Genomic DNA, 23,016 nt, shown 5'->3' on the forward strand with positions numbered 1-23,016 from the left:
CAGTGCGTCATGTGAGGTGACTTAGCAGCCTGTGCCTGTTGAGCAGCACACTTGCATGAGTGACTGGGAACTGTTGGGATCTTGACCTTGTGAAATAAAGCTATTGCTAGTAAAGCAAAAAAAAACAACAACAAAAACAGCGTCTTCTCACACTGCATTAGTCTGCCTATGGGGTAATGGAAACCCAATCAGCTTACATAAAAGGCTGCATTCTAGTGAATTGTTCTAGTAGATAAGCTGCAGTTACAATTAATTACAAGTGTACTTTGGGGATTAGCATGCATCAAAGGCCTCTGAGAACATTTTCACTTTGATGAAGATTTCTGAAAAGCAAAAGGGCACTGGACTTGGGAAAGCATTAGAGTGAAGATCTTAGGTCAGTTTCTAATGTGGAAATTCACAAACAAACATGCATGTAGGTTAAGGGGGTAACAAATTCTCTTATGCTGACTGGAATCAAGATAAAAAAGCAGGTATCTTACACTGATTAGGCAATGGAGTTTACCATACACAATGGTTCAGTTCTAAACATCTTTTTTCATCCTGGATTGCTAAGCAAGACATGCTGCGCACCAGAAGTGAGGGCATGGGCAACAAAAAGGGCAATAGAGCTGGAACATTAAAGTGGAGCTTGGGAAGCCTCTTCCCCCACCCTCCTTCCAAAATAAAATTAAAAAGGAAAGAGTCCAACCATAGGGGCAGCACAGAGAGTCTGAATGTCAGCAATACAAAAGTGTACCTGTCGCATAGGGAACAAAAGTGCACAAACCAAGGAGCCTAAAGAAGAGTTTGGTGGCATATGATAGAGGAGTCCAAGTGTGGCAAACAAAACAGGAGTTAGAACATGGGGAACAATTCAGAGCTAGCAAAAGCCATGGGGCTCGGACGTCAGTGCGGGAGCCAGTGGTGCAGGTAGAGTCAACCAGTATCTACTAGAGGCACGACTGATGCCAAAGCTGAAGAGTATGCCCTTGTAACCAAAAAGCACATATTACCTATGGTCCACAGAACACAAAAGAAGAATGGTGCCTTTATAAGACGATCAACTTCCATGCTAATTTGAGCCAAACATGAAAGGAGTTTTGAAACAAGAGTACTTTGAGCGATACTTTCTTGTGGTACTATAAAGATTCCAAATAGAGCATAAGCTCTTACTTCTGGTCAAGGGAAATTAACTCTGAAGCACCATTGCCGGACTTGCAGAGGGGACTGGAAAGACCATGGCCTCACCACCCCACTACCCGATGGCCTTACATACTATGACTGGACTCACAGGCCCCAGAGTTGTGGCTGAGACACATTTGTCTAGTGGAGCTGGGACACACACACCTGGTAACTGCATGTCTTATAGTTATAGGCATTAAGCATAGTTTTAGGCATGATAATCTATAGATTATAAGGATAAAGGAAGATTACAAAACAAAATATAGAGGAAATAGCAGCATTGTTCAGATTCACTATCTAAAGTGCAACAGAAAAAGAAGGCGAGATGCCTTTCTGAACCTGGAGCATGGTTGTTGGTGGGAACACCAGGCAACTCAACCGCCAAGTCTAACCAGAGAATTGAAACTTCAGAATTATCATTTCCATCTTCACAATGCAACCCCCCCCCTCCCCCCCCAAACAATCAATAGTAAAACCTCCCCTATGTCCCTTGTCTAATCTCATTTCAACAAGATGGTGTGGGCAATATTCCATTTGGAAAACATCAAGCACTTGTGTGCATGCAACTTTGGGTATATGTAATTATAGAAGAATTGACAATTTTTTGTTTTGGATGGCAGGGCAGATTGATTCTTGGTAGCCTTCTATACACAACTTAGTGAGACGGTCTGCAACTCACTATATCATAATTAAGACTGCAATTTTGAGCAATTATTTCCACCTTAATAGAATGAAAATCAAAAGCACTGCTTGAAATGTCATTACTTTGTGAGCATACTGTAGTATATTATCCAACAACCTGTCACGTTATAAAACTAAATAGTAGGTTTCTAGCACAGTAATTTTCAAACAACTATTTTATGTCAATACCTTTTCCATTTCTTGTCTGAAGGTGGTAAAAAGTTCATTACTTTTTGCCATTGTGGTCTGGAATTCTTCAAATTTGTCCATGTACAGAGACAGCTGTTGGAGCAAAAAGGGCACATTGGACATCATATGTGCTTAGCATTACAAATCTAGAATACATGTCAATTAAAAAAAATAAAATCAACGTTTTACAATTATATTGTCAATTAATAATCGATCTTCAGATAAACTGTGGTGACTGAATGCATATTTCCTGTTCCATTCTTAAGCCCCAGTGGCAGAGATAGCATTTCTGTGTATTTCTTTAGTCAAACCCAATGAGTTTTATTATGCAACAAAAGCCAATGGCTCATACTACTTGCTGCATGTGCAACACGTTTTTTGATTTCTAATTAGTACCTACATTCACAAGAAACGATGTCAAAGTTACGATGCAGTAATTTAAAAGAAAAAAGACAGACTGAAACTGTAAATACAGGTAAAACAAGTTGATTAACAAAAAACGGACAGTCGTCACTTTTATTCTGACCTTTAGGGCCATTTCATTCCACACCGCACTACACTACAGGACACAGTCCTCCACAGTCAGCTTCTTTATAGGTGCCTGTATAAGTCACTAATGAAATTCACACCATCTTGGGTGGGTTAAAAACATTTGAAACTAGTGGCAGAGTCCATAAACATTAAAGACAAATGGTAAGTTCTCATCTTGGACCTACTGCTTTGTAAAATGTGATATTTTTCAATGATTCATCAATTTTATAATTATATTTCGTATTTTAGGGTATGGAGATTTCACTACAGTGCAAAGGTCAACTTCCATTTTATGAACATACAGCAAATCTCACATGAGTACAAAGATATTGTTTCAAAGATTGCAAGTTAAAATGACTTTACATAGGCAAACTCCTCTCAACTGTCAGACGGCCTCTTTGGTGCGATTTTACATTTCTGCACAAATGTAACCCCAGCACAACGCTCCTAGTTGTGGTGGTGCAGGTAACTGTAGAACCAACCTGTTTGTATGTAACAAACCCAAATGTATTCACATTTAAACAATACTCTACCTGCACTCCAGGATACTAAAGTGCTTTATTTGGTTTGACAACCTGTAATCAAGGCCGCATCCAGACGAAATGAGACAGGGATTTTATTCTGTGACTACTGAATAAAGCACTTTATTAACCTAGAGTACAGGTCAAGTCTTGTTACAGTGCAGCAACATTTGGGTTTGATATATATATATTTGCACATTCCTCAAATGTAAATAAGAAAATAAGTTACTTACCTGTAACTGTAGTTCTCCAGTATTGGAATCTTTCATAGATTCACATGCTTGAATCATTCCCCGTCGTCGAGATGGGAGTCCTGGTATAAATTTTCATAAGTAATGTTAAAACATATTGAAGAGAAAAAGGCCCTAGGCCTCTTCAATTTGATAGTCTATCAGAGTCATTTTGTGAAAAGGACCAAACTTGATCCTCCACCAATCAGGCGACAGCACCCTTCAGAACCTCCTGAGAGAAGCTCTAGCACCTCAGATTTTCCACGCACAAGTGCGTATATTACAATGAGTATATGTACTACTAGAAAGATAGAGGTGAAGTGAGCTTCTCCGGGAGGTGGGTGGGTCGCATGTGAATCTATGAAAGATTCCAATACTGGAGAACTACAGTTACAGGTAAGTAACTTATTTTCTTACTCAAGTATTGGAACTTTCATAGATTCACATGCTTGAATCAGAGTAGAAAGCAATAAGTATGCACATTGTAAAATGACAACTCTTTTAATAAACAGGTTATCTTAGACCACAAAACCTTATCATCATCATGTATAAAGTGATGAAGTATATGAGTGTACTGACATATGTCCCTACATATATATCTATATATAGATATACATATATACACATCTATCTATACACACGTATATATACATAAATAACAGTATGTTTTTATCTCTAATATAAATAGGTATATTCCTGTGAAGATACATGCTGAAATTTAAATAACAAACCAGTATTAAAACATAAGACAGTAATGTAAGCTGATCAATATCTGATAACCCGCTTACTATGGGATTATGATAGTGTTCATTATCTTTAAATACATTTCTTTTTTTTTTTTATGTGCATACCTTTTCTAGATGGAGGGATGTAGGAGAAATGGCTCACCTTCACCTGAAGAGATTCCTGAGAACCGCTTGGCCCACTGCTACCTCTCCGTGCGAGAGGGACTCCAAGCAATAGTGCTTAGTAAAGGTATGACAGCTCTTCCATGTTGCTGCCCTACATATGTCTTGTAGTGGCACTCCGGCAAACAGTGCCGCTGACGATGAGACTTTTCTCGTCGAGTGAGCATGCACAGATGACTGCAAAGGTTTGCCCGCTGCCTGATGGCAGAAGCGAATAGCAGAGGCGATCCATCTTGAAATACTCTGCTTGGATAGCGGGTACCCCTTCCTAGGGGCACTGTACGCCACAAATAGCTGATTAGAGCGTCAAAAAGCTTTTGTCCTGTCCAAATAAAATTGAACGCATCTTTTCACGTCTAGAGTGTAATGCCCTCTCTGCTGGAGTAGATGGATGAGGGAAAAAAGACTTGAAGACCAAAGGTTCGTTAATGTGAAAGTCTAACGGAACCTTTGGAATAAAATGCGGGTTACTGCGCATTAGTAGTCTATCTTGTTTAAACTGTAGGAATGGCTCTTGGATGGAGAGCGCTTGTACCTCACTGACCCGCCTAGCTGATGTAAGAGCTATCAATAAGGCAACCTTCCACGATAAATGTTTGAGGGAAGCACAGTGGATCGGTTCAAAAGGATGCTTCATCAGTTGTGCCAAAACAATGTTCAGGTTCCACGAAGGAGGTGGAGGTCTGAAAGGAGGGTAAACTCTGAACAGCCCCTTTAGAAATCTCTTAATCAGCCGAGAAGAGAAGAGCGAGGGTGTGTCCTCTGAACGTCTGTATGCAGCCATGGCTGCTACATGAACTTTAATGGACGAGTGTGCTAGGCCAGATCGAGCTAACTCTAAGAGATACGGCAAAATCTCTTCTGGTAGTGAAAGAAAAGGGTCAATTTGACGTTGATGACACCAGGCACAGAATCTCCTCCATTTACACTGATACGCCTTGTTAGTGCTATCCGCTCTGGCCTGTGACAAAATATCTCTGCAGTCCTGCCGGATATTTAAATGCGCAAATTCTCTGTGGTGAGGAGCCATGCCTCTAACCGCATTGAGTGTGGATCGGGGTGTCGAACTTGGCCGTTGTTCATTGTTAGTAAATGAGGTAACGGTTCCAGCGGAATATGAGGTTTGACTGAGAGAATGAGGAGCTCTGTGAACCAATGTTGGCGCGGCCAATACGGGGCTATTAGTATGAGAGTGCACGGTTCTGTTTTCATCTTCGTGAGGACCCTTGGGATCAACGGAATGGGAGGAAAGGCGTAAGCAAAGATGTCTGACCAGACTATCGAAAACGCATTCCCCCAAGATCCCTTTTGGTGATGCCAACTTGCGAAGAACTGGCGTTTGGCGTTGTCCTTCTCCGCAAACAGATCCACTGTTGGTGTTCCCCACTGGGAAAAAATCTGGGTGAGTACCGTCTGGTCTAATTCCCACTCGTGGCATTCCGATTTCTGTCTGCTGAGTGCATCTGCTGCTTTGTTGTTTATTCCCGGCAAATGCACCGCCGACAGTGCGACGCCTTGCTGCGAGGCCCAGTTCCAGATCGCTTGGGCTTCCCTGGAGAGGGTGAGAGATCTTGTACCTCCTTGTTTGTTGAGATAATGCATCGTAGTGGTGTTGTCCGTTCTTATCACCACTCGCGATCCATGGATTCTTGGGAGAAACGCTTGTAAAGCAAGGTGCACTGCCCTGAGTTCTAGCCAATTGATATGCCTTGATGCCAGATGAGTTGTCCCAGTTGATCGTGAATCCGAGATTGGTCAGCAAGGAAACGCACTTTCTTGTTGACTTGTGTGCTCCTGTGTAAGTCTTTGCCTTTATTAACCAGTCGTCTAAGTATGGAAAGACCTGGTGCTTTCTTCTCCTGAGAAAGGCTGCCACTGGTGCTAGGCATTTGGTAAATATTCTTGGGGCTGATTTGAGCCCGAAGGGAAGGACGCGATATTGATAATGGCTCCCGGCTACGGTAAATCTCAGATACTTTCTGTGGGCAGGGTGGATTGGTATGTGGAAGCATGCGTCCTTGAGGTCTAGCGATGACATAAAATCTCTTTGATTGAGACGCAGAAGGACGTCTTGCAGGCTGATCATTCGAAACGATTGCTTCTTTAGGTATACATTTAGTTGCCTTAAATCGAGGATCGGTCTCCAATCCTTCCACTTTTTTCGAATTATGAAGAACCTGGAATAAAATCCTGTTCCTCTTTGAACCCGCGGCACCTTCTCTATAGCTCCCTTGAGAAGGAGCTTGTAAACCTCTTCTTTGAGTTGTTGAGGGTATCTTGAAGGAGTCCTGCGGGGAGGGTTGGGGGGAGGTTTCTGGACAAATTCTAAAGTATGGCCCCGTTCCACTAATTGTAGGACCCACTTGTCTGACGTAATGGTCTGCCATTGACTGAGAAATAAGGAAATTCTTCCGCCCAGGGTGACAGGAGGAAGACTGGGCGTAGCCGGCGCCTCGAAGACATCAGGTTCTACGAGCTGCATCCTTAGCAGGGCGGGTTGAGCGTCCACGGCTTGCCGGTCTATTATAGGCTGGTTGAGTCGGTTGTCTTTGGGAATAGTATGGCCGAAATTGTTGTGAAGATGAGGGATAGGAAGAGTATCTCCGTTGTTGATACCCTCCTCTGTAAGAGGGCTGGCCGCGCCCCCTAGGGCGAAAGGACGATTTCCGATATTGCAGGGTCCCTAGTGACCTTGCAGTGTCCGTTTTAATTGACTGTAGGGCTTCGTCCACATGTTTCCCAAATAACGCTTGGCCATCAAAGGGTAAGTCTAGGATCTTATTCTGGACTTCTGGACGAAATGAGGTGGCTTTGAGCCAGCCCTGTCTTCTTAATACAGCAGCGCCTGCAAGCTGTCTGAAAGCAGTGGTCGCTATGTCCATTGCGCAGTCTATAAGCTCTGCAGACGCACGTTGACCCTCTTGCACAGTCTTATTTGCCTCTGATTTTACGTCTTCCGGCAGTTGACTAATGAAAGGTGCAATATCTGCCCAAAGCTGTCTGTCGTATCGAGACAAAATAGCTAAGGAGTTGGCAGCTCTAAGCACTAAGCTGGCCATAGAAGAAAATATTTTTCCTATGTTGTCCAGCCTTCTACCCTCTTTACCTGGGGGCGCAGAAATTGGAGCCGAAGGATTCTTTGATCTTCTTTGAGCCGCTTGAGCTACTACGGAATCTGGAGGAGGATGGCCTGTCAAGCATGTTGGGGCATCATCGGGAGCTTTGTATTTCTTATCCAGACGTGGTAAAACTGCTGTGACAGTTGCTGGATTAGTCATGACTTTAAGGCCTTCTTCCCACAAGTAGTTCACCATCGGGATGGAACGCACAGACTTCTGGAAGGGCTCTTTAAAATCATAAAGGAAACAATCTGTTTGCTTCGTAGGTAGCGGTAATGCAAAGCGCTTGGCTGCCCTCTCTAAGAGATTGTGAAAACCTCCAATGTCTTCAGGTGGGGACTCCACCTTCGAATGAGAAGGAGAAGATGGAGCAGGAATAATATACTTGTCCCACTCTGAGTGAGCATCTATGAGCTCTCCTTCTTGATCTCCATCTGAAATGTCAGTGTCCTGGGGAATTGTCATGTCTGGGGTAGCCACATCTGCGAGATGCAAAGTCGTCGGTCTTTGATGTGGAGTAGAAGGACCAGAAATGGGCGATGGATGAGGCTGTTCTCCTTGTGGAGGAAACCTTCTGTTATAATCCACCAACATGGCTCTAAGGGCAGTAAGCAGGTCGGAAGGGATATACGTTCCCTGTTGATACTGCTGATGCTCCAAGGAAGCCTGGGGATCATAAGCTTCCTCATATTCCTCCTCTTCCTGATATTTTACATTCAATTCAGAGGGGCTGTGGGCCGTACCAAAAGGCCCATCTTCGTCTGAATCATCATCTCCCTCCAAAAGATGTACTGGTACCAGGGAGGATACCTTACTAGGTGAAGTGTGGGTTGGAGTTAATGTTTCTGTTCTTTTTTGGTATTTTTCCCTCGTCGACGATCTCGTCGACGACGTGTAAACTGACTTTATCGTAGACGGTGCCGTCGATGCTGGACGCACTGTTATTTTAATAGCCGCAAGCTTCGCCGACGAGTCTACCGTCGACGGTAAAGCTGATACTGACATCAGCGCCGTCGACGATGACGAGGTGTAGACGGTCGTCGACGCTGAAGTCGTCGTTGTAGTTCTCGTCGACGGTGGTGTACTCATCGACGATGTCGCCGACGGAGCCCTGGACGACGGAACACCTGAAGTAGTTGGAGTCGTCGGCAATGCGCTCACCGACGGTGCCGTTGACGGGGAATCCGTCGACGAGGCCTTTTTTCCAGTCACAGAAGATGGCTTTTTGAAAGGCACAGATGGTGGAACAGATGAGGATTTCCTGTGCCTCTCCGAACTGGAAGAATGTTTTTCCCCTCTTTACTTGAGAGTCTAGTTGGGGAAGAAGATGGGCTGCGACCCTTATAAGACCCTGAAGCAGTCTTTTTGAGGGCTTTCCTTGAGGTTTGTGAGGGAGATCTAGAGCATGATCTTGCTCTTTTAGTTGATCTCTTGGAAGTGGATGATTCCTCACTCTCAGAATCAGAAACTGGATCCTTCCTATGCTTCAGTTTCTGCAGCCATATTAGTAATCTGCCTTCTCTATCCTTTAAAGTTTTAGAAGAAAAAGTACGGCAAATCTTACAGTCCTTGGCTGAATGATCTGGATAGAGGCAGTAAATGCAGTCTTGATGAGGATCTTCAGAATGAAGTCTTTTCTTCCCACAAGTCTTGCAGTCTCTAAAGAGACTTTTCTTTTCCTTGTCAGACATAGTTGAAAAATAGCTGACAAATCAAAATAATTGAGTTTCTCTGAGAGAAAAAGAGCTGAATAAAGGTGTGAAAACAGAGCAGAGCTCTGAGGAGACTCCTTAGCACGACGTGCGGTAGAAAATCTGAGGTGCTAGAGCTTCTCTCAGGAGGTTCTGAAGGGTGCTGTCGCCTGATTGGTGGAGGATCAAGTTTGGTCCTTTTCACAAAATGACTCTGATAGACTATCAAATTGAAGAGGCCTAGGGCCTTTTTCTCTTCAATATGTTTTAACATTACTTATGAAAATTTATACCGGGACTCCCATCTCGACGACGGGGAATGATTCAAGCATGTGAATCTATGAAAGTTCCAATGCTGGAGTAAACACCCTCACTCAGGTATGCAGTGACAGACAAATTTACTCCAAAACCAGATGTGTTTTAGCCAGCTGTGCGGCCTTGATCAATAAGAAAATAAATGCTACTTACCCAGTAGCATGTAGTGCTGTAGAGTCACATGCTTTGCATAAGTCTGCCATCTAGTGTTGGGCTCGGAGTGTTACAAGTTGTTTTTCTTCTAAGAAGGTTTTCGAGTCACGAGATCGAGTGATAGTGCGTATGGACATCGAGTCCTTTGTTATATTGTTTTCCCGCAGGAGGGTGAAGTAAAGCGTGTACAAGTTTATATGGTGATATATAGTAAAGAAAGATGTCCATGCAATGTATATACATATTTACAATATATAATACTACAATGGCCAAAGGCTTCCAGGGAGGGCGCATGTGAATCTACAGCACTACATGCCACAAACAGATGTCTACTGAGTAAGTAGCATTTTCCGTTCAATGCCATGTGTAGTTGTAGATACACATGCTTTGCATAGACTGAAAAGCAATCCCCTCCAGAAAATAAGCGGTGGCTAGCCTGTAGGAGTTGGAGTAGTTTGAAATAGTGTTCTAAGCACTGCCTGTCCAACATTTGCTTGTTGGTGAGAGAATACATCCACAAAATAGAGTTTAGTAAATGTGTGTGGTGTAGACTACGTGGCTGCTTTACATATGACTACTATTAGTAGGTTTACCAAGAGTGCCATTGAAGCTTCTTTTTCCCTAGTGGAATGAGTTACTGGCAGTTGCCTTTTAGCTCTAAGATAGCAGGTTTGTAAACACTTGACTATCCATTGTGCTAATCTGTTTTTTAGCAAGGGATTAACTTTGTGAGGTTGTTGAAATGCCACAAAAAGTTGCTTGGATTTTCTGATGTCTTTTGTACTGTCTAAATAGTACATGGGAGCTCTTAACATCAAGGGTGCTCTTTCAGCAACTGAATTCGGCTGTGGAAAGAAGATGGACAATTCCACTGATTGATTGATATGAAAAGGTGAAACCACCTGTAAGGAAATGCCTCCTTGGCATGGTTACCCCCTGACTTTTTGCCTTTGCTGATGCTATGTTTTGAATTGAAAGTGTGCTGAGGCCTGCTCACCAGGCCCCAGCACCAGTGTTCTTTCCCTAACCTGTACTTTTGATTCCACAATTGGCACACCCTGGCATCCAGATAAGTCCCTTGTAACTGGTACCTCTGGTACCAAGGGCCCTGATGCCAGGGAAGGTCTCTAAGGGCTGCAGCATGTATTATGCCACCCTAGAGACCCCTCACCCAGCACAGACACACTGCTTACCAGCTTGTGTGTGCTAGTGAGAACAAAATGAGTAAGTCGACATGGCACTCCCCTCAGGGTGCCATGCCAGCCTCTCACTGCCTATGCAGTATAGGTAAGACACCCCTCTAGCAGGCCTTACAGCCCTAAGGCAGGGTGCACTATACCATAGGTGAGGGTACCAGTGCATGAGCACTGTGCCCCTACAGTGTCTAAGCCAAACCTTAGACATTGTAAGTGCAGGGTAGCCATAAGAGTATATGGTCTGGGAGTCTGTCAAACACGAACTCCACAGCACCATAATGGCTACACTGAAAACTGGGAAGTTTGGTATCAAACTTCTCAGCACAATAAATGCACACTGATGCCAGTGTACACTTTATTGTAAAATACACCACAGAGGGCACCTTAGAGGTGCCCCCTGAAACTTAACCGACTATCTGTGTAGGCTGACTGGTTCCAGCAGCCTGCCACACTAGAGACATGTTGCTGGCCCCATGGGGAGAGTGCCTTTGTCACTCTGAGGCCAGTAACAGAGCCTGCACTGGGTGGAGATGCTAACACCTCCCCCAGGCAGGAGCTGTAACACCTGGCGGTGAGCCTCAAAGGCTCACCCCTTTGTCACAGCACCGCAGGACACTCCAGCTAGTGGAGTTGCCCGCCCCCTCCGGCCCCGGCCCCCACTTTTGGCGGCAAGGCCTGAGAAGATAATGAGAATAACAAGGAGGAGTCACTGGCCAGTCAGGACAGCCCCTAAGGTGTCCTGAGCTGAGGTGACTCTAACTTTTAGAAATCCTCCATCTTGCAGATGGAGGATTCCCCCAATAGGATTAGGGATGTGACCCCCTCCCCTTGGGAGGAGGCACAAAGAGGGTGTACTCACCCTCAGGGCTAGTAGCCATTGGCTACTAACCCCCCAGACCTAAACACGCCCTTAAATTTAGTATTTAAGGGCTCTCCCTGAACCTAGAAATTAGATTCCTGCAACAACAAGAAGAAGGACTGCCTAGCTGAAAACCCCTGCAGAGGAAGACCAGAAGACAACAACTGCCTTGGCTCCAGAAACTCACCGGCCTGTCTCCTGCCTTCCAAAGAACTCTGCTCCAGCGACGCCTTCCAAAGGGACCAGCGACCTCTGAATCCTCTGAGGACTGCCCTGCTTCGACGACGACAAGAAACTCCCGAGGACAGCGGACCTGCTCCAAAAAGACTGCAACTTTATCCAAAGGAGCAGCTTTAAAGAACCCTGCAATTTCCCCGCAAGAAGCGTGAGACTTGCAACACTGCACCCGGCGACCCCGACTCGGCTGGTGGAGAACCAACACCTCAGGGAGGACCCCCGGACTACTCTACGACTGTGAGTACCAAAACCTGTCCCCCCTGAGCCCCCACAGCGCCGCCTGCAGAGGGAATCCCGAGGCTTCCCCTGACCGCGACTCTCTGAAACCTAAGTCCCAACGCCTGGAAAAGACCCTGCACCCGCAGCCCCCAGGACCTGAAGGACCGGACTTTCACTGCAGAAGTGACCCCCAGGAGTCCCTCTCCCTTGCCCAAGTGGAGGTTTCCCCGAGGAAGCCCCCCCTTGCCTGCCTGCAGCGCTGAAGAGATCCCTTGATCTCTCATTGACTTCCATTGCGAACCCGACTCTTGTTCTAACACTGCACCCGGCCGCCCCCGCGCCGCTGAGGGTGAAATTTCTGTGTGGGCTTGTGTCCCCCCCGGTGCCCTACAAAACCCCCCTGGTCTGCCCTCCGAAGACGCGGGTACTTACCTGCTGGCAGACTGGAACCGGGGCACCCCCTTCTCTCCATTGAAGCCTATGCGTTTTGGGCACCACTTTGAACTCTGCACCTGACCGGCCCTGAGCTGCTGGTGTGGTAACTTTGGGGTTGCTCTGAACCCCCAACGGTGGGCTACCTTGGACCAAGAACTGAACCCTGTAAGTGTCGTACTTACCTGGTAAAACTAACAAAAACTTACCTCCCCCAGGAACTGTGAAAATTGCACTGTGTCCACTTTTTAAATAGCTATTTGTGAATAACTTGAAAAGTATACATGCAATTGAAATGATTCAAAGTTCCTAATGTACTTACCTGCAATACCTTTCAAACAAGATATTACATGTTAAATTTGAACCTGTGGTTCTTAAAATAAACTAAGAAAATATATTTTTCTATACAAAACCTATTGGCTGGATTTGTCTCTGAGTGTGTGTACCTCATTTATTGTCTATGTGTATGTACAACAAATGCTTAACACTACTCCTTGGATAAGCCTACTGCTCGACCACACTACCACAAAATAGAGCATTAGTATTATCTCTTTTTACCACTATTTTACCTCTAAGGGGAACCCTTGGACTCTGTGCATGCTATTCCTTACTTGGAAATAGCACATACAGAGCCAACTTCCTACACGGAGCCTCTACAAAAGGGGGAGAGGGTGGTTCTAACCAGCACTAACCGGTTCCAGAAATGTCCTCTTTCTCCTCCAGTACTGGCTCCAGACATCAATGGGGCATAAACAAGCCCTTTGTGTGAGGCCATGGCACAGCCTTTACAAATGCAGGTGTGCCCGCCTCACCCTCTCCTAGTCGAGGAAGACCATTCAATATCCAGACGCACTCTTCTGACACCTCCAACCTCCCTGTGTACTTGGCTGTCTGACAGGTATGCACAAAGCCTAGCTATCACTTTGCCCCAGACGTGAATTGGAGTCAAGCTGCAAAATACTAGTCATAAGCACAGAGAAATGCCCACTTTCTAAAAGTGGCAGTTCTATAATGGTAATAAAATTCCACCTACACCACTAAGCAGCATTTCTCACTACCATTACAACCATACCAAACATGCCTTTGATACCCCTCATAGATCCGATAATACCACTTACACATATTTTAAGGCATTACCAATGTAGTCCTGTGAGAGAGACAGAAAGCACAGTAGTGAGGAACCAAATAGACTTTTTGTCACTACCAGGACATATAGTACGTATAGACATATGTCCTATCTTTTACATACACAGCCCCCTGTCCATAGGGCTATCTAGGTCTGACGTATATGTAGTAAAAGGGGGAGTTCCAGGCCTGGCAAGTAAATTTAGATGCCAGGTCTCTGTGGCAGTCAACTGTGCACGCTGGCTCTGCGGTAGCAGGCCTGAGACAGGTTTGAAGGCTACTTCTGTGGGTGACGCAAGCTGCTCTGCAGGCCCACTAGTAGCATTTAATTTACAGGCCCTGGGCATAGGGATACCACTGTACAAAGAACTTAATGGTAAATTAAATGTGCCATTCAGGTGTAAGCCAATCGTACCAAGTTTAGAAGGGAGAGCACATGCACTTTAGCACTGATCAGCAGTGGTAAAGTGCCCATAGTCTTAACATCAACAAAAAGGGGTCAGAAAAAATAGGAGAAGGAAGGCAAAATGTTGGGGGATGACCCTGTAAAAATGGCCAGGTCCAACTGGCTCTTTCCCAAATGGGAGGAATTTTGGTTCGATCTGTTTGTGACTGCCAAGAACTCACATTGTTGCACTTCTGCGTGTTGGAGGTTCCAAGGCATGTCTTGCTCATACTCATTCTGCCTTGAGTGGAATCAGGGGCTCCTATATGCCTTTAAGTAGATACCACTCCTGCCCTGAGTTCTCAATTAGTTCAGGACCAACCGAGCCCAAATCTTCCTAGTGGGTTCAGATTACTCAAGGAGAATAGGTATGCAAAACTCCTGGGCTAGAGCATCTGTCCTCCATTCAGGCTGTCCCTTCAGGAGGATCTGCTTTCGTGCTAGTGGGGTGGACGTCTGCACCAGGTGTTCCACAATCTTAATCTTCATGCTTGGAGAGACACCTGAAGACCTTCAACCTTTTAGTGTGACATTTTGTTTTAGCCCTAGCACGCCAAGACCTTGCTTTGGCTACAGTTAAAGGGTACCTTTTGGCTTCGCAAGCTTTTTGTGGTTGCTTGATGAGCCCTCTTTATTAAACTCAAGTTATGTGATTTTTGAAAGAGTTGCAACATTTGTTTCCCCACTATCCCTTTGCCATGCCACAGTGGACCATAACTTGAGCTTCACTTTTCTGATGTGCACTGCATTCGAGGCACTTCACATCTGTTAATTACGGCTTCCCACCTTCAAGACAGTGTTCCTAGTTGCCATAACATCAGCGCAGCATGCAAGTTCTCTGTGAAGCTGCCGTACCCCATGGTCTTCCAAAACTTGTTTTTTTGGACTTGGCATCTTTTTTACCTGATGTTGTGCTGCTGTTCCATGTCGGTCAAAAAATCACTTTGCCGGTGTTCAGGGGTCTGCCTCGCCCCTCTAATGAGTAGGACAGACACTATTGTTAGGACCCCTCGAGAGCACTGAGCTTTTACATAGACTGTAAGGTGATCAGCTCTTTATGGGGTTCCCTGTAGCGAAGCAAGTTTGTGCTGAACAGAACCATCTCCAGATGGATGGTGCTCTGCGTTAAGTTCTGCTGGCAGCCTTCGGAAGGACTATGTACTCATTCTGTCTAGCTGCAGATGCTTCACCGACCCTTCCATCCTTCCCGTTCTGAGAATGGACTCTGTCCATTATTAAGATCCCAGGTCTGGGAATCTGCATAATGGTCACACCCGTGTTTTTTTTCGGGTTCTGCGTCTTGGGGCACTGACAGTCTTGAAAGCAGCTGAAATCAGCACATAGGAGTGTTTTTGTTATATAGAGCCACGCTTTATTTCCTCAGTGGAATGGCATCAGTGTGGATCCGTGCAGTACTATCGACCAGTGCTCAGAGGTACTCCTGAAAAGTTTCCAGATCTAGTCTGACCCCCAGTGGGATATTCAAAAGGTGAGGAATCTGCAGGCAGAATTCTCTGTAGGAAGCAAGGATTTGTTCTTCACAATGCAGCAATGTACTGGGGCAGGAAACTAGGTTTTTAGAGTGTGACCTTGTTAACCATATCTTTAACCTAGTGCAGAATTGTACATAAGTGCAATGCATATTCGCAGAGTATTGCTCTGTTTGAAAGTTGAAAATCTCCCTATTTTACCGACACGCAGCAGCATGTCTGAAATGTTTCTGGATCCAATCTGACACTTGAGATATATTCAGCAGGTAAGTAATCTACAGCTAGATAGAGTTCCTACCAGAAAGAGTCTTACGAAAGGTGAGTAACTTGTTCACGGAATGTCACAAAAGGCTAGCTCATCCAAAGTATATTTAATAATACTGAAGATCTGAGCCATATGCGTCTCCTATATTTTTCTTATCTAATCAAGTTTCCAGAGTGTTTTGGTGGGTATGTCTGCAGTAAGACATAATCTGGTGCAGTTCCTGATTTCTAGACAGCTGAAATTAACCTCTTGCCCATTTGTAGCCCCACCAGAATACGTGTGGCAGTGTTTTTGCCTTTCTTTTGTACCAGAAACATCCTAAGCAGGTATCATTTTGGTGTGGCGATACTTGTCTAGTCAGTTACTTCTTCCACATATTAAACCATGGGGACCTTATCCAGGCATAATCAGATACATAAATGCTGCCACGGTCTACGTCATGGGTATCAATTGATTTTACACGTGATCCCAGGGATGAGATAACACCATGTAAACTACAGTGGAAATGGGTGCTGCTAGTAACTTTTTTTGTATTCAGTCTATGAAGAGACGACTTGCATCATTAAAAAAAATCTGCCACATTGTTTTGAACTATTACTTCTAAGCTGAGCTAATAAAAATGTGAAAATGATCAGCTAATGATCTTCTGGTCACTTGTCAGCATTTTGCATGGTAGTGTATAAAATGGTACAGCCATCCTGTTACCTGCTCCACTGGTGTTTGACATACCCAATACCTACTCATTCTCTGTTTTCTCAAAGAAACAATTTTTCACTTTTTGTCACTAGTTTGCTCTGCCATCTCTTGATGATTTCAGCCTCTATCTAAATCAATATTCATGGAGTGGGATAGTGCTTAAAGCCTTATCACAGTATGATGCTCTAATATTTTGTGGTCTTATTTGCCAAAATTGTATACTTTTTACTCACACCATGATGAATCTTCACTTTCAGTGCATTCCTATGAAAAGTTTTACTATTAAAACCCTCTAGTTTGGTGGTGAGCTAGTAGACTTTTGATGCTACTAGGGATGCTGTCCGATTTCTTACTGCTTTTACTGTGCAATGGAACATAGAAACTTTTTGATTTGCTTATTATTCTGTATCACCCTTTTACTGAGAGCCTTCATTGCAATGACATGCATTTGCTCTTCAAAAATTCTGTTTTGTACCCTTTGAATGTTTGTAATAAATCTCTAAATTTTATAACTCCGCCCTAGAACTCACTTATTGAGTCTGCTCTTACTGTATTACTCTGTGTTGTCATGTTGAGTTGTGCCTTATCTCAGGACACATTGCTTCATCAAATTGAGGTTTAACACCGTCCCCGCCCCATCCACCTATGGGTGTGCAAATGAGGTCACCTTTTGTGGTGTAAGAATTTAGGGGTTTCCCACACAAAGTGTGTGTGTGTGTGTGTGTGTGTGTGTGTGTGTGTGTGTGTGTGTGTGTGTGTGTGTGTGTGTGTGTGTGTGTGTGTGTGTGTGTGTGTGTGTGTGTGTGTGTGTGTGTGTGTGTGTGTGTGTGTGTGTGTGTGTGTGTGTGTGTGTGTTCGATGGCATGTGTAGCTGCAGATACACATGCTATGCACAGGTCCTGCCATCTAGTGTTGGGCTCGGAGTGTTACAAGTTGTTTTTCTTCGAAGAAGTATTTTCCAGTCACGGGACCGAGTGACTCCTCCTTTTCAGCTCCATTGCGCATGGGCATTGTAGGAAGTTGGCTCTGTATGTGCTATTTCAAAGTAAGGAATAGCATGCACAGAGTCCAAGGGTTCCCCTTAGAGGTAAAATAGTGGTAAAAATAGATAATACTAATGCTCTATTTTGTGGTAGTGTGGTCGAGCAGTAGGCTTATCCAAGGAGTAGTGTTAAGCATTTGTTGTACATACACATAGACAATAAATGAGGTACACACACTCAGAGACAAATCCAGCCAATAGGTTTTTATATAGAAAAATATCTTTTCTTAGTTTATTTTAAGAACCACAGGTTCAAATTCTACATGTAATAGCTCATTCGAAAGGTATTGCAGGTAAGTACTTTAGGAACTTCAAATCATCAAAATTGCATGTATACTTTTCAAGTTATTGACAAATAGCTGTTTTAAAAGTGGACACTTAGTGCAATTTTCACAGTTCCTGGGGGAGGTAAGTTTTTGTTAGTTTTACCGGGTAAGTAGGACACTTACAGGGTTCAGTTCTTGGTCCAAGGTAGCCCACCGTTGGGGGTTCAGAGCAACCCCAAAGTCACCACACCAGCAGCTCAGGGCCGGTCAGGTGCAGAGTTCCAAGTGGTGCCCAAAACACATAGGCTAGAATGGAGAGAAGGGGGTGCCCCGGTTCCGGTCTGCTTGCAGGTAAGTACCCGCGTCTTCGGAGGGCAGACCAGGGGGGTTTTGTAGGGCACCGGGGGGGGACACAGGTCCACACAGAAATTTCACCCTCAGCGGCGCGGGGGCGGCCGGGTGCAGTGTAGAAACAAGCGTCGGGTTCGCAATGTTAGTCTATGAGAGATCTCGGGATCGCTTCAGCGCTGCAGGCAGGCAAGGGGGGGATTCCTCGGGGAAACCTCCACTTGGGCAAGGGAGAGGGACTCCTGGGGGTCACTTCTCCAGTGAAAGTCCGGTCCTTCAGGTCCTGGGGGCTGCGGGTGCAGGGTCTCTCCCAGGCGTCGGGACTTTAGGTTCAAAGAGTCGCGGTCAGGGGAAGCCTCGGGATTCCCTCTGCAGGCGGCGCTGTGGGGGCTCAGGGGGGACAGGTTTTGGTACTCACAGTATCAGAGTAGTCCTGGGGTCCCTCCTGAGGTGTTGGATCGCCACCAGCCGAGTCGGGGTCGCCGGGTGCAGTGTTGCAAGTCTCACGCTTCTTGCGGGGAGCTTGCAGGGTTCTTTAAAGCTGCTGGAAACAAAGTTGCAGCTTTTCTTGGAGCAGGTCCGCTGTCCTCGGGAGTTTCTTGTCTTTTCGAAGCAGGGGCAGTCCTCAGAGGATGTCGAGGTCGCTGGTCCCTTTGGAAGGCGTCGCTGGAGCAGGATCTTTGGAAGGCAGGAGACAGGCCGGTGAGTTTCTGGAGCCAAGGCAGTTGTCGTCTTCTGGTCTTCCTCTGCAGGGGTTTTCAGCTAGGCAGTCCTTCTTCTTGTAGTTGCAGGAATCTAATTTTCTAGGGTTCAGGGTAGCCCTTAAATACTAAATTTAAGGGCGTGTTTAGGTCTGGGGGGTTAGTAGCCAATGGCCACTAGCCCTGAGGGTGGGTACACCCTCTTTGTGCCTCCTCCCAAGGGGAGGGGGTCACATCCCTAATCCTATTGGGGGAATCCTCCATCTGCAAGATGGAGGATTTCTAAAAGTTAGAGTCACCTCAGCTCAGGACACCTTAGGGGCTGTCCTGACTGGCCAGTGACTCCTCCTTGTTATTCTCATTATTTTCTCCGGCCTGGCCGCCAAAAGTGGGGCCTGGCCGGAGGGGGCGGGCAACTCCACTAGCTGGAGTGTCCTGCTGGGTTGGCACAAAGGAGGTGAGCCTTTGAGGCTCACCGCCAGGTGTGACAATTCCTGCCTGGGAGAGGTGTTAGCATCTCCACCCAGTGCAGGCTTTGTTACTGGCCTCAGAGTGACAAAGGCACTCTCCCCATGGGGCCAGCAACATGTCTCGGTTTGTGGCAGGCTGCTAAAACTAGTCAGCCTACACAGATAGTCGGTTAAGTTTCAGGGGGCACCTCTAAGGTGCCCTCTGTGGTGTATTTTACAATAAAATGTACACTGGCATCAGTGTGCATTTATTGTGCTGAGAAGTTTGATACCAAACTTCCCAGTTTTCAGTGTAGCCATTATGGTGCTGTGGAGTTCGTGTTTGACAGACTCCCAGACCATATACTCTTATGGCTACCCTGCACTTACAATGTCTAAGGTTTTGTTTAGACACTGTAGGGGTACCATGCTCATGCACTGGTACCCTCACCTAGGGTATAGTGCACCCTGCCTTAGGGCTGTAAGGCCTGCTAGAGGGGTGTCTTACCTATACTGCATAGGCAGTGAGAGGCTGGCATGGCACCCTGAGGGGAGTGCCATGTCGACTTACTCGTTTTGTCCTCACCAGCACACACAAGCTGGCAAGCAGTGTGTCTGTGCTGAGTGAGAGGTCTCCAGGGTGGCATAAGACATGCTGCAGCCCTTAGAGACCTTCCTTGGCATCAGGGCCCTTGGTACTAGAAGTACCAGTTACAAGGGACTTATCTGGATGCCAGGGTCTGCCAATTGTGGATACAAAAGTACAGGTTAGGGAAAGAACACTGGTGCTGGGGCCTGGTTAGCAGGCCTCAGCACACTTTCAATTGTAAACATAGCATCAGCAAAGGCAAAAAGTCAGGGGGCAACCATGCCAAGGAGGCATTTCCTTACAGGCATCGACTCCATCTTAGATTGTTTTCTTTCCGCCATCGGGTTCGGACGGGTTTCTTTTCACTCCGGTTGTTCGAGTCGGAAAAGTATTACAAACTCTCTAAGTTCGTCGGTATTGTTTTTGATCGAGTACCATCTATCATCGACACCTCGGTACCGGCGGACACAGATATCTACTTGCCCTTTGGGGCACCTGCGCCCAACTTGGGTCTGGTCGGCCCGACCAAAAGTCTTGTCGAAGCCTCATGGACCGGACCCCGTTTAGATTCTGCCCTCGGTAAACTGTAAGCTGTGCCACGCCAAGTATCCTTACATGGACCAACATCTAGTCTGTAACCTGTGTCTATCTCCAGACCACCGAGAGGATACTTGCGAGGCCTGCAGATCCTTCCGCTCAAAAAAGACTCTGCGAGACCGAAGAGCAGAGAGATGGCTTCCAGAAGCACCGAACGCCTAGACACAGAAGAAGAGGAGATGATCCACACCGCAGTCTTCGTTCGGGGATCCGACTCAGAGCACGAGTCTGACGACGATCGACCGATAACAGCGGGCCACCGCCTGAGTACGATTGCCCGACTCAATCCAAGCCCAGATACAAGACCTCTGGGACGCCACTGCCAGAAGGCCATGGTTCCACCGTAAGAAAACTACCGGTGACCAAGAAACATCTTCGGCACCGAGAAAGGTCACACCACCGAAGCCTTCGGACTCGAGCCGAGGCACAGGCTCCGAAATCCTCAAGCACCGACCCATCGAGTCGAAGCCCTGAAAATCCCTCTCGGAGCCAAGGCCAGTAACTACTTCAGGCCTTTCGATCCCGAAGAAACCGGCTTCGGAGCCGAAAAAGCACACATATACAGAGGAGCTTGGACTTTCCAAGCAATTGAAAGAAAGCCATACATTTGCGGAAGAACTTAAGCAAATGGAGGATTTTGACAAAATACAGGCCAGATTCCAAATTCATAAAGACACTGGCCAAATCCTCATTGCACCTTCTCTAAAAACAAAGAGGAAACTGGCCTTTCAAGGACATTTGGACACTGACCAGCCACCGGTTAAAGTGCCAAAACCGAGACAAAAATCTCCACCTCCTCAGTTTTCACCTCACCAGTCCCCTCCTCATTCTTCTCACCTATCTGTCTCCCCGCCTGTTACCCCCACTGCACAGTCTCCAGCACACTCTGAACAGTCACACCAGGGTGACACTGACCCATGGGACCTTTATGATGATCCCATTTCAGACAATAGTCCAGAGTGCTATCCATCAAAGCCATCACCTCCAGAGGATAGCACCTCATATACACAGGTTCTAGCTAGGGCAGCGGCATATCATAACGTATCCATGCATACAGAACCTCTTGAGGATGATTTTGTTATTTAACATGTCCTCAACTCACGCCACCTACCAGAGTCTACCCATGCTTCCTGGCATGTTAAAACATGCGCATCAAATCTTCCAGGAACCAGTTAAAGCAAGAGCAATTACTCCAAGGGTAGAAAATAATTTATAAGCTGCCTCCTTCAGACCCAGCTTTTATTACCCAACAGCTACCCCCAGATTCCGTAGTGGTCAGCGCAGCAAGGAAGAGGGCTAACTCCCAGTCGTCTGGGGACGCAGCAGATATGTTCTTAACATGCCTTTTAACGAACACCAACTATTTGGCACACAGGTTGATACAGCCATTGAGAAAATGAAAAAAGACACCGACACTGCCAAGGCTATGGGGCGCTTTACTCAACTCAATACAGAGGCTCATTTCGAAAGCCTCAATATAGCGGAGGCTTTAGACCCCAAACATCTGAGCCATCTACCTCCCAATCCAAACCCTCTTACCAGACACAATACCAGAGAGGGGGGTTTCAGGGAACCTACATTTCAATGTTGCAAACAGAGGTACAGGCACTATTACTCAAACAAGCCATAGAGCTTGTGCCGCATCATCAAAAAGGAACAGGGGTTTACTCCCTGTATTTCCTCATTCCCCAACAAGACAAAACATTGAGAGCTCTGAGATCTAGTATTGGTCTCAATCTTTACATCCTATCAGAACATTTCACATGGTAACACTACAGGATGTAGTCCCACTGTTACAACAACAAGATTTTATGGCAACACTGGATCTAAAAGATGTGCATTTTCACATACCCATCCATCCAGCACACAGAAAATATCTCAGATTTGTAATACAAGGAAAACATTACCAGTTCAAAGTGTTACCTTTCGGGATAACAACAGCTCCCAGAGTATTTACAAAATGCCTTGCCGTAGTCGCAGCCTACATAACAAGACAACATATCCATGTCTTTCCATATCTCGACGACTGGCTAATAAAATCCAACAGTCAAACACAGTGCCAATATCATACACGTTATGTAATAAACACCCTACACACACTAGGGTTCTCAATAAACTACCAAAAATCACACCAACAACCAGCGCAAGGTCAACAGTATTTAGGAGCCACATTAAACACCCAAAGCGCACTTGCAAGCCCAAGTCCACAATGGTACAATCCTTCCACAACATATTACCAAAAATCCAGCCAAACCAACAGTACACAGACAAATTTGTCATGAAACTGTTGGGCATGATGGCATCATGCATCGCTATTGTCCCAAATGCAAGACTAAACATGCGGCCCTTACAACAGTGCCTTGCAAAACAATGGTCACAGGCGCACGGTCATCTCCAAGATCTAGTGTTGATAGACCGCCAACACACACATCTCACTTCAGTGGTGGAATGCCACAAAGTTAAACAAAGGGCGGCCATTTCAAGACCCTGTGCCTCACGCCATTTTTACAACAGATGCATCAATGATTGGATGGGGAGCACATCTCAACAATCACAAC

General features: G+C 45.8%; 1 protein-coding gene across 1 annotated transcript in view; it reads right to left on the minus strand.

Moving 5' to 3' along the window:
* TXLNG (taxilin gamma) overlaps positions 1–23,016 on the minus strand; it is a 347,757-nt gene that overhangs the window by 127,123 nt on the left and 197,618 nt on the right. The window contains exon 8 of the mRNA XM_069204538.1: positions 2,035–2,127. Coding sequence (XP_069060639.1) covers positions 2,035–2,127 — 93 coding nt within the window. The remainder of the gene's footprint in view (positions 1–2,034; positions 2,128–23,016) is intronic.

Source organism: Pleurodeles waltl, chromosome 8 (genome assembly GCF_031143425.1).
Source record: "Pleurodeles waltl isolate 20211129_DDA chromosome 8, aPleWal1.hap1.20221129, whole genome shotgun sequence".
Taxonomy (NCBI): domain Eukaryota; kingdom Metazoa; phylum Chordata; class Amphibia; order Caudata; family Salamandridae; genus Pleurodeles; species Pleurodeles waltl.